Here is a 14,483-nt window from a genome sequence, read left to right as displayed (position 1 = left end):
TATGCAATAATTTATAGCAGAAGGGACCTCAAGGCCCTTTCAGGGCCAGCCAGGGGGAGATTCTAAGTTCCCAGAGTTTTACTATAATTTTATGTACTTTTACGCTGGCCATGTGCAGGGAGCTGTATGTGTGGGGGGAAAAAAGGCACCCTCAAAACCTAATGCTAAAATCAAAGGTGCTACTCTAACAAAAAATGCACAGACTGGAATTAAAGTCCTTATTAGCAATGACAGAGAGAAACAAGTCCAAGGTGGCTTTTGAAATGTAAAGCCTTTAGCTCATCTTTGCAATGATACACATAATTAAAGGCAGCTGCAGTTTCCCAGGTATGTTGTCTCATACCTGCACTAGATGTCTAGTGCCCCTATGAAGGGCTGTTGTTAATGTCTTGCAACTTGTGATGAGTAACCAACAGATAGGCTTGCACATGAGCTCTTGGTGTAAAGCACCACGGCTTTAGCATGCACATAACTGCAGCTCATGAACAAAATGTTCATGAGCAATATGGTTAATACCAATCAACAGCCCTCCATCTACGGACACTGACAGGTAACACTTCTCTTAATTACAGAAAGAGATACCAGGAAGATAGTAGGTGCATATAAGTGAGAGTTGTAAAGGCGTAGAGATCTTCTGCAGAGAGAGACACATAATGCAGTCCGCTGTGTTCTACTGGCACAGCATGATGGCTCTTCAGAAGGACTTTGGGGCTACGGATTAAAAAGTGAACCGTACCTTCAGTGTTGCTGACTTCCTTTCAAACGAAAAAACAACACAGATTTACCCTACAAAATGCAGCATCAGCAGCTAAAGACTCATTTGAAAGACTGAGGTTATTCTCATGTTAAAAAAGCAACAACAAAAAAATCCCCCAAACTCAGTGCAGTACTTGTGTGGGGAAGAGGATTGGTTTGTTTATTCCGGGCAAAGAAGCAAAGGCAACGAAAGAGTCTGAAATGAATAAGATGTATCTATCTATATCTATAATACATATATCTACATGTAAAAAAATATATATATTATAGATTTATATAGATAGATATAGATATATTCACCATTGAGAAAATGTAACTTCAAGCATGTCCTTCTCCATGCATTGGAGACAGACTGCTGAACTGCTGTTTTTATGGCAGATGTTTCTTGAGCCATGCTGAATTTAACAAGAAAAACTTGAAGTCCTGAGGTGGCTTCTCTCAAATTGGTCATGGTGTTTAGGTTTTAACAACATTCATGAAACATCCAGTATTTGAGCATTCGCGCTATTACTGATGTCATTAAACATGTTTTTGTAGGGCCTTACTGAAGCTCTTACCTACATTTTAAGCAGTCACTAAATCTTGAGTAATTCCACCATTTTAAAAAAAAAAATTAAAAAATGGCCATTGAAGTGAAGGACTTCATTAAGCTGCACTCTGAGTAAAGCACTTGCAGCCTGACCCTTCATTTCTTAGCATGACAAACTTTGGATACTAAAGAAGATGCTAATTGCACCCATTGAGTCAAATTACAAAAAATCTTTCATTATAACCTACTGGGCTTACAGTTTCTTCAAAACCTCCATTAAGAACCAAAATTTCCCATTTTTGGATTCTCTCCATAGATGATACTGATGGAAAAAAAACCCTGAGTGATGTTATTTTGTAGTTAAAGGAAATATTCAGGCTAAGACACAACATGGTACGTGAATACTCCTTATCACTTATAATTTCTACTAAATTTGTGAAATGAAATAAATGTACTCTAGTATGCCCCTAATGCAAATACTCAGAAAATTTTGCAAGAGCAAACTGGAAAATTCCACATTTCCCACCAAAGTTACTGTACTGTGTGTTTCACTACGTGCATTTCAGCATTTCCAGAGAAGTACTTCAGCATTTCAGTTAAATGCTTTTGTTAAAATTCTGACAGATTTTGAAGTGTGAAAATGTGTTAGAAGTGTTAGAAAGTGAAATGCATTCTTTTCTGGGTCAAGTGTCTTGTCTCATGTCAACCCCAACATTACGATTAAAGATCTTTTCATATTCAAAACCTGAAAATGTTATTTTGCTTCAGTCTGGTGATTTTTTTTTCCCCAAATGGTGCCCAAGCTGAAAAATACTTTTAATGGCATAATATTAAGACACAAACTGCTGTAATTCAGAGGCTCTGTAAAGATATTTACTGAGTATCTTTTCAGGACTATTGCACATACCATATCCTTCAGAGCTAGTTATTTTAAAAACATTGCAGAATAACCCCCCCCCAACTAGTTACATATAAATTAATACATAGATTATTAGGCTATTCATACTGTAGAGTCATGTTCTGTGCCTATAAAGAATACAAGCAATTAAAAAAAGTGTAGTTCAGAGAAATTAGTGATCATATATAAATAAACATCTTAAAGTCACAAGTTGTTAACAAAATTCATACTGCACGGTCCTGTTACAGCAAAGTCCTATTGCCACAGAAAATAACGAAGGCATAAACAAGACACCGAACAAAAGTAGACAGCAATTAAATTTGCATAAAAACACAGGGAAGGCAAAAATAATTACAAATAGGACAAAAAAACCCAACAAACCAACAATACTCCAAATAACTTGTCAAACATGGTGCAATTTTACATTCTTAAAAAATGAAAAGACACAATTACCTTCCCTTCCCTGAAACTATAGTGCGCTCTAGTGGTTACTCCAAAAATGGCTCCACTTGCTCCTTCCAGAAATCCCGTGGAGTCCATAGTCCTCTCTATAGCATCCAGATCACAAGAAAACCAATTTCCCAGATCTTATTCCGAGCAGGGAAGTATTTTGCCCTGCTATACATGCGAATTCCCCATTCATCCTTCTCTAGAAACCAGATAGCAATAGTCCCTCCAGGAAAATAAGCTGCTTTGCTTCCTCTGGGTCAATCGTCTCTTTTAATCTTCAGGGTACCTGCTAGACATGAGTGGACAGAGTTCAGCAGGATTGTGCCCTAATTCTGTTCAGGCTCACAGCAATTCAACAGCACTGGGTGTCGCTGGTGAAAATAATACACACAGAGAACAAAACACTGATTGTCCATCCAGAAATGTACCACTTGCTCAGAAGCCTCACGCTCTGACAGGCACAGGACAGGAGGAAACCATGGAGAAATGTCCTTTGCTATTAATTCTCTTATTCTCTACTCATGATTTTGCCTATTTGAACTGAGGACTATTTCTAACTTTACAACATTAATGCCTGCAGCTTGCCTATTACTTTTTCAGTTCAAACTCTTTTTCCCCATCAGTGCAGATCCTCAGGTCAATAAGTATCTATTCTGACATTTTTTTGCTAAGATAAGTGCTGCGGGAAGAAGAACTGCAGGTACAGCGCAGCTACATAAATCCCAATGATAATACTGTCAAGCTAAGTTAACAAGATTAATGTAAAGTAACAGTAAAAAAAACACTGAATGCAATGCAGAGTCGCACAAGATGCACACCATCAAACTGGGAGCGCGAAATCCGCAGTGATCCCGTCTAAAACAACAGTGCTCATTTCTGCATCACCCTGTATCTGAGCGGCACTGGCAGACCTTCAGGTGGACCCACTTCACAAGCCACCCCCTGCACACAGAACTTGGCTGAGGGAAAAGCAGAACAATTACCTCCAACTGCACACCAAAAAGGAAAAGAGCAGCTGCTTAGGAACCTGCAAGAGAAGAGTTCATGGAAGAGATACTGATGACACAAAGAAAGGAAACTGCAGGCTGAGCAGTAGCTAGAAAAACGTGGCAAGGGCCACAGATGCTGAAGGATGCTGAAGCAAGCCATTTAAACGACATTGTTATAAAACAGATGCTTCCTCCATGGGTGGAGAATTCTGGCTAGCAGAAAAGCCGTTCACCTCCAGGCAGGAGCCGAGACACATTCCCAGGTCCCAGAGTACAGACACAGGCTGTGCAGACATCATATCAGAGCACTAAGTGTCTGGGGTGATGGCTTCATCCACCTTTATCGTGCTAAGCTAATATTCAAGCTACAGACCCACTTCCTGGTTAAATAACATCCAGAGGCTGACACTCCTTTTGACTCAAGATAGGCACAGTTTCCAGAGCCTTTTACTTCAATCCTGTAAGGGAGAATGAAAGACATGATTACTTTGACACCCACAATCAAATAATGCAATAAAGCAAAGGGAACTACAGGAATCACAGGTTCTCTCTGTACAAAGCCTGATTTACCACAGGCAAGGCATTGCAGGAGGATGATAGCTTGTGTTTTGAAGAGACCATCACAAAGATTGTCTTTTTTTAATGGGACCTGGCTCCCAGAATACAAAATCTAGGACTTGCAGTACTCCTGCATCTTGTCTAGTGGTTGCTTAATCTGAAATACACCCTTAGAGCAGAGACTGGAATTCAGGTTTGCCCTTCTCAAGGATGCTGTGCTATCAACACTCACTCCACCTTTGACTTCCACATCCTTCTACACAGCTAAAATGTTTCAGCAGAAGCTGTGAACAAAATGCCTTTCTCATTTCCCTCTTCCTCAGAACTGAACACAGCACTATGGTTAAGGGGGTGGCGGAAAACAAGAAGCAAACTTCAGTTTCCACACCATAGGTGTCCCTGTGTAAGAGGTAAGGGTCGCCTTCACCAACTGTGTTTTCAAACAAAGTGTTACAGTGTTCTGTGAATAGGCTAACGAAACTAGTATGGTCTCTGGAAGAGCCAAGGGACAAATCCCCATCAGTATTACACATGACTCTAATAGCTACTGAGCTCACACTTCAAGATGTTCACCCTTCTAAAGACAGGAGGGGCAGTTTGAGGCACACACAGAGGCAGAAGTCTAAGAATGTAAAGAACTTCGACACTAAAAATGAAAGCACCAGTAGATGTTTGTACTGAAGGCAGGCGATAAGCAAGAATAGGAAGGAACTGCAATATTCAACTTGAGATGCCTATGTGCTGCTCACATCTCACATTATATGTGTAAGGTCTTTATCAAATCAAGCCCTCAAGTCTTGGGGATGAACCGAATATAGTCATGCACCACTAGTGGTGTCACAAACTTAGAAAGTGGAAAATTTAAATACTCTTAAGTTAATTTCAGACTTCGGAAATCTCCATGCTTATTACTGTCACTGGTAATTCTACTGACTCCTGCTGGCAGCTGGCCCCAGGACGAGAAGCAGCAGTCTCTGAGAAGATGGGACAACCGTCAGTGGGAGGAACAAACTGCCCCACACCTGACACTGGTGGGACAGAGCATAGGGCGATGACCACAGCGTAGCTCATGCAACATAAATTCACAGCTTCACCTTTCCCTCCAGCAACCTTTTTTGTAGGCACATGCCATAAGAAGTATGAAAACATCTCTTAGAAGCCTCCCAAATATCTTTGCTGTAAACCTCATGCAGGTTGCATGCAGGTTTGCACTTTTGCAAAATATATTCTGTAACAAGGAATTTGTGTTACTGTAACTTCCATTCCTCCTGCCGTTGCTTTGGTGTCTTGGTGGTCTCTTGGTCTTTCACTTTGCTCTACTGTCTGTTACCATGAGCTCCCACCTCACGTTGCTTCTGAACCTGGCATTACAAATTTATCTCCTAATTTTCATCCATCACAGTTTTAACAATGCTATGTGAAAACTTTGTTGTATTCCATGCTCTTTCCAGAGTCATCCCTTCAACTTCATTACAGATATTTCTTTCAAGTCACTGTCTATATCCGCATTAGTTACCCTCTCTTACTCCATCATAATTCAGTATCACTAGCAAAACCCTCCAAAATCGACTTACAGTTTATTGTCTAATGCTTTTCCATTTACCCAAAAGAACTCTTCATTTCTTTTATAGAGTCCAATCCATGGGTCTTGCTTTGTTATCTTCACCATAAAATTCTGTAGGAATAAACCCATATGAGAAAATAAGTTTTGCATGTTCAGTCCAGTTATCAAAATATAAAGTCTTTGACCCAGGGCTAGAAAGCAAAACAATGATCTTGCCTTTCTTGAGAAGAAACAGTATTAAAGATTAAATCTACAGAGTACTGCAGGATCTGGATCTTGTGCAATCCACATAACTGAAATAGAACTTACAACCTGATCAGAAATCAAATGGATTAATTTTAGACAGGATCCCTGCAGCACTCAAATATTGTAGTAACAGAAATGCCAACTACGAGAACACAAGTATACTACTGAATATTAATAACTGCTATGGAACTGCAAGCCCATCATTTTGCTGTCTCTCCACAAGAAAGTTTCCAAAGAACAATGAACACCTTTGCAGCTAATGCCTTTCTCCATCGCTGATGTGGCTTCATCATATTGACTTCTTATTATCGGCTAGCAAGGGTTCGTGGAAGACATTTTCAAAATTAGTACAGGAAGATACGTGCCTCAGTGTGTGCAACAGGATTGACGTCTGTACCCAGTACACCCATGTCCTGGTTTCAGCTGGGATAGAGTTAATTTTCTTCCTAGTAGCTGGCACAGTGCTGTGTTTTGGATTTAGTAGGAGAAGAATGTTGATAACACACTGATGATTTAGCTGTTGCTAAGTACTGCTTACGCTAGTCAAGGACTTTTTCAGCTTCCCATGCTCTGCCAGGGGCACAAGAAACTGGGAGGGGGCACAGCCAGGGCAGCTGACCCAAACTGCCCCAAGGGCTATTCCATACCATATGACGTCAGGCTCAGTATATAAACTGGGGGGAGTTGGCTGGGGGGCAGCGATCACTACTCGGGAACTGGCTGGGCATCAGTCGGCAGATGGTGAGCAATTGCATTGTGCATCACTTGTTTTGTATATTCTTTTATCATTATTATTTTCTCTTCCTTTTCCATCGTATTAAACTGCCTCTATCTCAACACACGTGTTTTACTTTTTTTTTTTTTCTGATTCTCTCCCCCATCCCACGGGGCGGGTGGGGGGGGCAGGGTGGGAGAGCAAGCGGCTGTGTGGTGCTTAGTTGCCGACTGGGGTTAAACCATGACAACCCATTACGCTGGTGTCTGTGATAGGGTTGACTGACCTAGAGAGAGGCTGTTTTAAAATATCAAGGTCTGCTGTCAAGATCTGTAACAGATATGGAAGAATATATTCTCCTAGGTCTTTCTGCTAGGTGGAATCTTTCCTAACATCGCAGTATCATACAGAAAAAGATGCTACAAGCTGTGGTTAGGATAACTATCTCCTAATTCCAAAGGTCATGACTAACATATCTACCAACTTACTTGTCAAATTAACCTGTCTTGCTAAGAGAGAACAGTTGTCTAATCAAAGATAAATGAGACACAACAGTGCTTACCCTGATAGTTGTCTTCAATGTGAGTTTTTATGGCTGTGAGCATCATCTAATTTAACTCAGATAAGCCTCGGGCATTTTCTAAAACATCAACTGCTAAAACTGATGTTTGCTGTTTGCAGGGAGAAGAGGCACGCAGCTTTCTGCAAGCTGTGACTCGTCACAGTCTTTACATCAGCTTTCAAACTGTTCAGCTTAAGAGGCTGGAGGAACACACTGGTTCATTGCGCAGCTCCCTAAAAGTGAGATGGCTGAAACCAGGACCCCCCATTTGTTCCCTTACCAGTTCCTGATGATTTTCGATCACCAGGAGGGAAGCATTGTGCAAAGAGCAGAGGCTCTGACTGGAGTTCCAGTTGGCTTCACTCTCCGAGAGGTAGTAGCATTTCCTCTGGAAATATAGCCAACCTGATGGGCAGAGTTCCAAGGAAGGACAGACAGGAAAATCTTTGGCTGAAGAATGGTTTACTGGGAAAAGAAAAAAAAACAATCTACCTATTTCTTCCAACTGGAAAAGGTTTCTGGAGTTTTTTAGCTTGCTTTCTGACTGCATCATCTAAAATCATCTGAGTCTAACCATGGTGTTATTACTTCTGCTCAGCAGAAATAATTATTGTACACTACTGTAAACTCTTATGGTTGCTGACATACCTTTAAAGTGATGATCGGGGCAGGTTGGTAGAAGTAGCTGAGAAGGTGATAAGAACGTATCCCCCAAGGACTCTTCTACAACTTACGTATTTCTGACAACTATACTTTTTTTGCAAATGTTTCTTCCTTGCAGCTGCATTAATAGCTTTGTTTATTCTAGTGTCATGTTTTGAAGGATTACAGATTGGTTGCAGAGAACAATCTTCCATTTGTTATTTGTTTTCTTGAACTTGGATTAAGACCGACAGTAAGGTTATAAACTTGAATGCCGGAAGTATACTTAGACTAAACTGAGCACTCCCTAACACCACTGCAACTAGCAGAGTCACTTCTCCAGCACCTGACCACAATTTTAACCACTATGTCATGAGACATCTATTTAACTTTGAGATATGGCAAGTTCTGAACAAACTTTTTGAGGTTTTGAGAGACTTCTGACCAGAATATACATTTTATCTGGTAATTCCTAAGGCTAATCATATTTTTTTTTAAATGATGTACACACTTACCAAACTGAATACACAAAATCAAAATGACAGCAGCAGTAAGGACTCCAGCAACACCTCGCCATAACCAGATACTTGAGAACAGACCTGAAAAAAAAAAAACCTCAGGAATTTAAAATAAAAAAGGCTGAAAGGGGAGTAGAGCCCAGGATCCATGAAACCGTTCCAAAAAAAGTCGCTCTCCGTAGAGAGCAGTCTGGGAGCAGAGCTGGAGATTAGGAAGTGTGTGACATTTAGCTTGTCATCACAAAGCTACTTAGCTAACAAGAACTGTGAATTACTCAGAATTTTAATTACATCATCCAGAAGTTAACCTAATAGTGAGATAATTCCTGACACTCCAAAGTGATCAAAAAAGAAAGAAACGAGCATGGAACAAATGAGGATGAAGACAATAAGTTTGACGTTGACCTGATGCCTAAACACAGCACGGAAAAGAGAAATGAGACAAGTCATCAGCTCCGGAGCCCGAAACTCTTGAGGAATGTGCAACCTTATCCCACAGTGACTCCTTTTCAAAGCCTCCTTTTCTTCCCATCTCCCTTCCAGGAGCCAGCGGTGAGCTGGGTTCGGAGGTGGGAAGGACCCACCAACTTGCCAGCGCCGTGCCTTGTGTCAAACTTGGCAGGCAGCGGGAAGGGACGAGGTGCCCCTGAAAGGCTGCAAAGGGAGGGTCCCCTCTCACGGGTGGTCGCTCCGCTGCCAGCACAGGGGTCTGCCCGGGAGCCTCCTACCTCCGTGAAGGGCCAGAGCGCACAGGTGGGGTTATCCAGCCTCCGCGCACAACGTGAGCCCCACGGGACGCTGTCACGGGGCCGATTCCCAGCCGGCCCCACGCCACGCCGCAGTCCACACGATGCCCCGCACCTCCCGCGGCGTTTCTCGGGTGGGTCTGGCAGCCCGGGGCCAGACGCCGTCCGCCTCCCCGCCAGCCCAGGGCCACCCCGGCTGGCCGGCGCGCCTCGACGGCGGCACCTCCACCCCACCGGCCCCTCCACGCCGGGCGGACACCCGGCGGCGTGCCCCTGCCAAGGGGTTTTCCAGCGGCCCGGCGACTCCCGGCTCGCCGCAGGGCAGCAGGCGCCGGGCCCGGCCCCAGGGCTCCCTCCCTGCCCCGGGGCCGGGGGGCTGCGCGGCGGCTCACCCCGCCACCCCTGCGCTGCCGCTCTCGGCCCCCCTCCCCGGCGGGGTCTGCTGGCGCCCGGCCCGGCTGCGGCCACGGGAGCCCCCGCGATGTCCCCCCCGCCCCCCCGGCCCCTCTGCCCCTTCACCTTTGCGGGACACACTCCCCCGCTCCGGGGAGCCGCTGCGGTCGCCGCCGACCCCTCGGCGTCCCATGGGTGCGGAGCGGCTGCCCCACCGGCTGGGGAAATCACGGGGCCGGAACTGCCGCAGCGCCCGGCCTCGGGGGTGGGGGCAAGCGGTGGCCGGCGGCCGGGAGCCGCTTCACCCGACCCCGACCCCGACCCTGGCCCCGACCCCGGCAGCGGGGGGCCGCGGGGAGGGGCCGCACCCCCCCCGGGTCCGTCGTCACGGTGCGGGGGCTCGGTGCCAACCGTGCCGCTTTGTGATGGAAAAGGGAAATGGGAAATGGCTTAAGAAGAACTCGGCTCCCACCAGATTCTCTGACATCAGCAGATTTCGGGACTTGGGAGGGACTTAACATAAAGGCAGAAGGCTCTTGCTGCCTTTGTATTTAAATGTTGAGTACTTCAAACTTGATCTCTTTGGAGAACCTGGCCAGTGATTTGCCTCACCCAGGAAAGCGTAAATCCTGATGATTCTGACTTGTCAGCTGTGGGGATGAAGGCGTATCAGAAGCTGTAGCATCGTGTGTAAGGCAGGGCCATACGTATCAGGAAGGCTGGCACACAGTACAGACGTTTCGTCTGGTGTGTTATGCAAAACAACTGGTTTACTTACAACAGATCCCGGCCATGTTGCATGTTCAAATAGCCGGGGGAATACGGCTCTCTTCCAGTCAACATGCGGGCTCTGTGCGAGGCTGATAAGGAATTCAGTGACTGTTTATCCAAAAGAGGCATCCGTACCGGAGAAGAAAACCTTAAATAGAAAACCATAAGAATGGAGCGTTACACTTTATGCTTTCATTGCAGTCTCCAATAACTTTGGCTGTCAAGGATTTTGAGCACTAATCAGTTGCTGAAAATTATCTCCAGGTGTTTATATTTACAGGTAATAAAGAGCCATATAAACTTCATACTTCCATAAATATACATTGACTTGCAGTTCATTTTAGCCTTTGTCTGCAGCAGATGCTTATTTAAGCAATGGACTGTGAGAGCTGGACAAGCCAGCATGCCCAGGATGACACTTGAGAAGAAACAGAAAGGCAAAAGGGTGGAAAGAATATAAAAGATATGTGCAAACAAGGTTTAAAGCGTGGTGGCTTCAGGAAAGTTGGGGAACTGAAGATTCCCAGGAGAGGGAGAAAGAGAGAGGGAAGAGGTAATGTAGGAGGTTTTGGGAGACCTGAACCCAGAGGGGCAGAGGATGAGAGTGGGGTGTGGAATTAGGATAGCAGGGAGGTTCAAATCTCTTTCATACAGAGCAGATTTTGCATACAAGGCGATAGTGGAATATTAATGTATACAGAGCTGTTATTCTAAGAACAGGATATTCAGCATTTATTCACTCTGAAGAAGTGGCTTGCTGTCCTGGTTTTGGCTGGGATAGAGTTAATTTTCTTCCTAGTAGCAGGCATAGTGCTGTGCTTTGGATTTAGTAGGAGAATAATGTTGATAACATGCTGATGTTTTAGTTGTTGCTAAGTACTGCTTATGCTAGCCAAGGACTTTTCAGCTTCCCATGCTCTGCCAGGTGCACAAGCAGCTGGGAGGGGGCACAGCCAGAAGAGTTGGTCCAAAGGGCTATTCCATACCGTATGAGGTCATGCTCAGTATGTAAACTGTGGGGAGTTGGCTGGGAGGCAGCAATTGCTGCTTGGGGACTGGCTGGACATCGGTCAGCAGGTGGTGAGCGATTGCACCACTTGTTTTTTTTTCTTTGGGTTTTGTTCCTCTTTTTTTTGTTGTTTTCCTTTTCCCTACAATTTTTAAAATTATTATCATTATTATTTTATTTTATTTCAATTATTAGACTGTTCTTATCTCAGCCCATGAGTTTACTTACTTTTGCCCTTCCGATTCTCCCCCATCCCACTGAGGCGGGGGAAGGGTGAGCAAGCAGCTCTGTGGGGCTTGGTTGCCAGCTGGGGTTAAACCACAAAACTTGGTCTCTTGCTGTTCAGACCTACCTGTTATTGAGGTCAAAAATAACTTACTGTGGCTTATAACCGCGGAGCATTCAGGGGTACTGTTTTCACATTTACTTACCCACTAATACAGAAGATACTTTTGACAGTTGCAGGCTGTCATGCTTTAGCCCCAGCCAGCAACTAAGCACCACGCAGCCGCTCGCTCACTCCCCCTACCCCAATGGGATAGGGGAGAGAATTGGAGGAGTAAGAGTGAGAAACACTCCTGGGTTGAGATAAGAACAGTTTCATAATTGAAATAAAGTAAAATAGTAATGATAATAATAACAATATAATAATAATAATATACAAAGCAAGTGATGCACAATGCAATTGCTCACCACCCGCCGACCGATACCCAGACAGTCCCCAAGCAGCGATCGCTGCTCCCTGGCCAACCGCCCCCCCCCCCCCCCCCCCCCCCCCCCAGTTTATATACTGAGCATGACATCATATGGTATGGAATAGCCCTTTGGTCAGTTTGGATCAACTATTCTGGCTGTGCCCCCTCCCAGTTTCTTGTGCACCTGGCAGAGCATGGGAAGCTGAAAAGTCCTTGGCTAGCATAAGCAGTACTTAGCAACAGCTAAAACATCAGTGTGTTATCAGCATTCTTCTCCTACTAAATCCAAAACACAGCACTATGCCTGCTACTAGGAAGAAAACTAACTCTATTCTAGCTGAAACCAGGACACAGGCCATTCTCCAGGCTGACAAAAAAACCTGAGAACCTGTAACATCTTCAGTTGTGAATCATCTGATGCTCCAAAACTACTATAGTTACAACCCCAGATCCTTATAAGTGAGACACTTGACCTTTACTTTCCCAGATCATTTTGGCTAAGACACCTCCAGACTGAAGAGGAAGCAGGCTGCTCTTGCTGTTGAGGACATGTGATTTGGCAGGCTCCCACCACCTGAGCTTAATGCTTCAGTGAGGGAGGACTGCTGCCGAACTACCCATAGACTAGTTGAGCATTTGCACTGAGTGTTCAGGGTGATCTTGGAGGATCTTGTTCATCCTCGTACCAGAGCAGAACGCAGTGTATAGACTGAGTGCAAGAGGGACACTTGTCCAACCCATGCTCAGCAGCTGGCTCTCCTTTCTTGTGCCTTACCAGCTTGAGGCATATGGGCCTCTGCAAAGGTAAGTCTGCAAATTCCTCTGCACAGGTAACTCCCATGGACATCACTACAGGCTGTTGGGGTGCTGGGGACAGCTCTTTGGAAAAGGCAAATGTTTATTTTTGCAGGAGAAAATGTCTTCCATAAGGCACTGCAAGGGCTATGTATTTATTTTTTTATCTGCGTATTTGGTTTCATGAAATGTTCCCACATATTACAAAATGAAGATTGAAAAAGAAGATAGGAATTTCTTAAAGGAAAAAGTCAAAAGACAAAGATACCCTCCAAGCTGAATCACTGGGAGGAAAATGACTTTAAAATATTGCCATGATGTAGGGAGAAATTGCAAACATTTTGATTAAAAAGCATGGCATTTTCCAAAATAAATTGTCTTCTCTGGAAGGAAAAAAATGGTCCCTGCAATACTAGGAGTCTCAAGGGATTGACTCAAAAAGTTACAGTTGAATTCTCTGTTGCCACCCCCTGCTCACTGCTACCACAAATAATCTTTGATTACCTTTTATCACTCACTGATGTGCTACCTCTAACTTTTCTGAAGAGTCGCATTCAAGTTATGCAAGGACAAGTCACTGCATGTTAAAAATTTAGAGGTAGAGGGATATATGTAGGAAACATCTGAGCTGTGGTCTGCAGAGACACCCAAGTTTGACTGCTACTGAACAGGTCCCATGCTAGTAGCAATCTTGCTGTGATTGTACAGACTGGGGTGGACTAATTTACCCTGCTCTTGGTTGACTTGTCTGTCCATCTCTATTTCCCTCCTTAGTCAATGGAAGAACCACTAGTGAACCCAAAATCTTCAGTTAGACCTTGAGACATCTGTACCCTAAACAAGATTAACTTCTGATATTTTGGGGTGCTTTGGAAACTGTAGTAAAGTCTACGTATATCAGACAAGTGTTAGTTTCTTAAGGTGCCACTGAACTGGGCCAATCTATTTATTAGAAAAGGCGCTGAACTAATGTTACAATGTTCCTTTTTATATGTTTTAAAGCTAGTAACCCTCCACTGATCCATAGATAGGTACCTGTCATGCAGCAAAAAGCACAGCTTATTTGTAATGTTTCAATTGTACTCCCCTAAAGCCTCCTGATCTCAGTATGTCTCTGTGCCATAGGAAACCTGTCAATAAATAAGGAGGAGGAAGGTAGTGAAAGATTTGCTTTTTGCTTACTATTCCTGAAATTTATTTTTCATTAGTCCTGTGTTCAGCTGAACAAAAATGCATTTCTTCCTTAATAGTTATAAAATTTTTACTATTCTAGTGCCTATTGCTTTTTGAGGTGATATATTTTCAGGATGATATTGAGAGGTTCCTGCAATTCCTAAAGTGAAATCGTTAGACTGGAAAGACAAATGCATTTGCTCATCTTTAAGATGTGAACATTTCTGTTGTATGACATGAAACTAGTCAGACGAGTAAAAATAATATGGGAAATATCCATGGTTTAGATGATAAAATGAAAGAAAAAGATGAAGGATGAACGTAGCAGAAACAATGTTGAGCGGCTTATGGGACATCATGCATGCTTAGTAGTTTTGAACATTAAAAAAGTTAGTCTCCATTAGAAAGTATTTAACAGAGGTATTAGCAGATTGTATTTACTGCAGAAGTTAGTATTTGAGGAGCGCCAAGCAT

The 14,483-nt window shown here is 43.8% G+C and overlaps 1 protein-coding gene across 1 annotated transcript; it reads right to left on the bottom strand.

Moving 5' to 3' along the window:
* Window positions 1–3,929: 3,929 nt before the first annotated feature.
* LOC104031510 (C-type lectin domain family 2 member B-like) lies at window positions 3,930–9,759 on the bottom strand. Its single transcript, XM_075707992.1, has 5 exons — window positions 9,693–9,759; window positions 8,425–8,508; window positions 7,548–7,732; window positions 5,755–5,855; window positions 3,930–4,080 (listed from the first exon to the last, which is right to left on the bottom strand). The coding sequence occupies exons 1-5, from the start codon at window positions 9,757–9,759 to the stop codon at window positions 3,963–3,965; spliced, it is 555 nt and encodes a 184-aa protein (XP_075564107.1). The 3' UTR covers window positions 3,930–3,962.
* Window positions 9,760–14,483: the final 4,724 nt, after the last annotated feature.

This window comes from Pelecanus crispus, chromosome 1 (genome assembly GCF_030463565.1).
Source record: "Pelecanus crispus isolate bPelCri1 chromosome 1, bPelCri1.pri, whole genome shotgun sequence".
NCBI lineage: Eukaryota > Metazoa > Chordata > Aves > Pelecaniformes > Pelecanidae > Pelecanus > Pelecanus crispus.
The sequence above is the reverse complement of the archived record's forward strand: the minus strand, read 5'-3'. Positions and strand labels throughout refer to the sequence as shown.

Bases quoted from the DNA above. Each gene is read 5' to 3' on its own strand.
- LOC104031510 (XM_075707992.1), bottom strand. From the start codon at position 9,759: ATGGGACGCCGAGGGGTCGGCGGCGACCGCAGCGGCTCCCCGGAGCGG. The intron at 8,509-9,692 runs GTGAAGGGGCAG...TTTTTTTTTCAG, and splicing joins GGGGAGTGTGTCCCGCAAAG to GTCTGTTCTCAAGTATCTGG. The intron at 5,856-7,547 runs GTAAGGGAACAA...TTATTCCTACAG, and splicing joins TCGAAAATCATCAGGAACTG to AATTTTATGGTGAAGATAAC.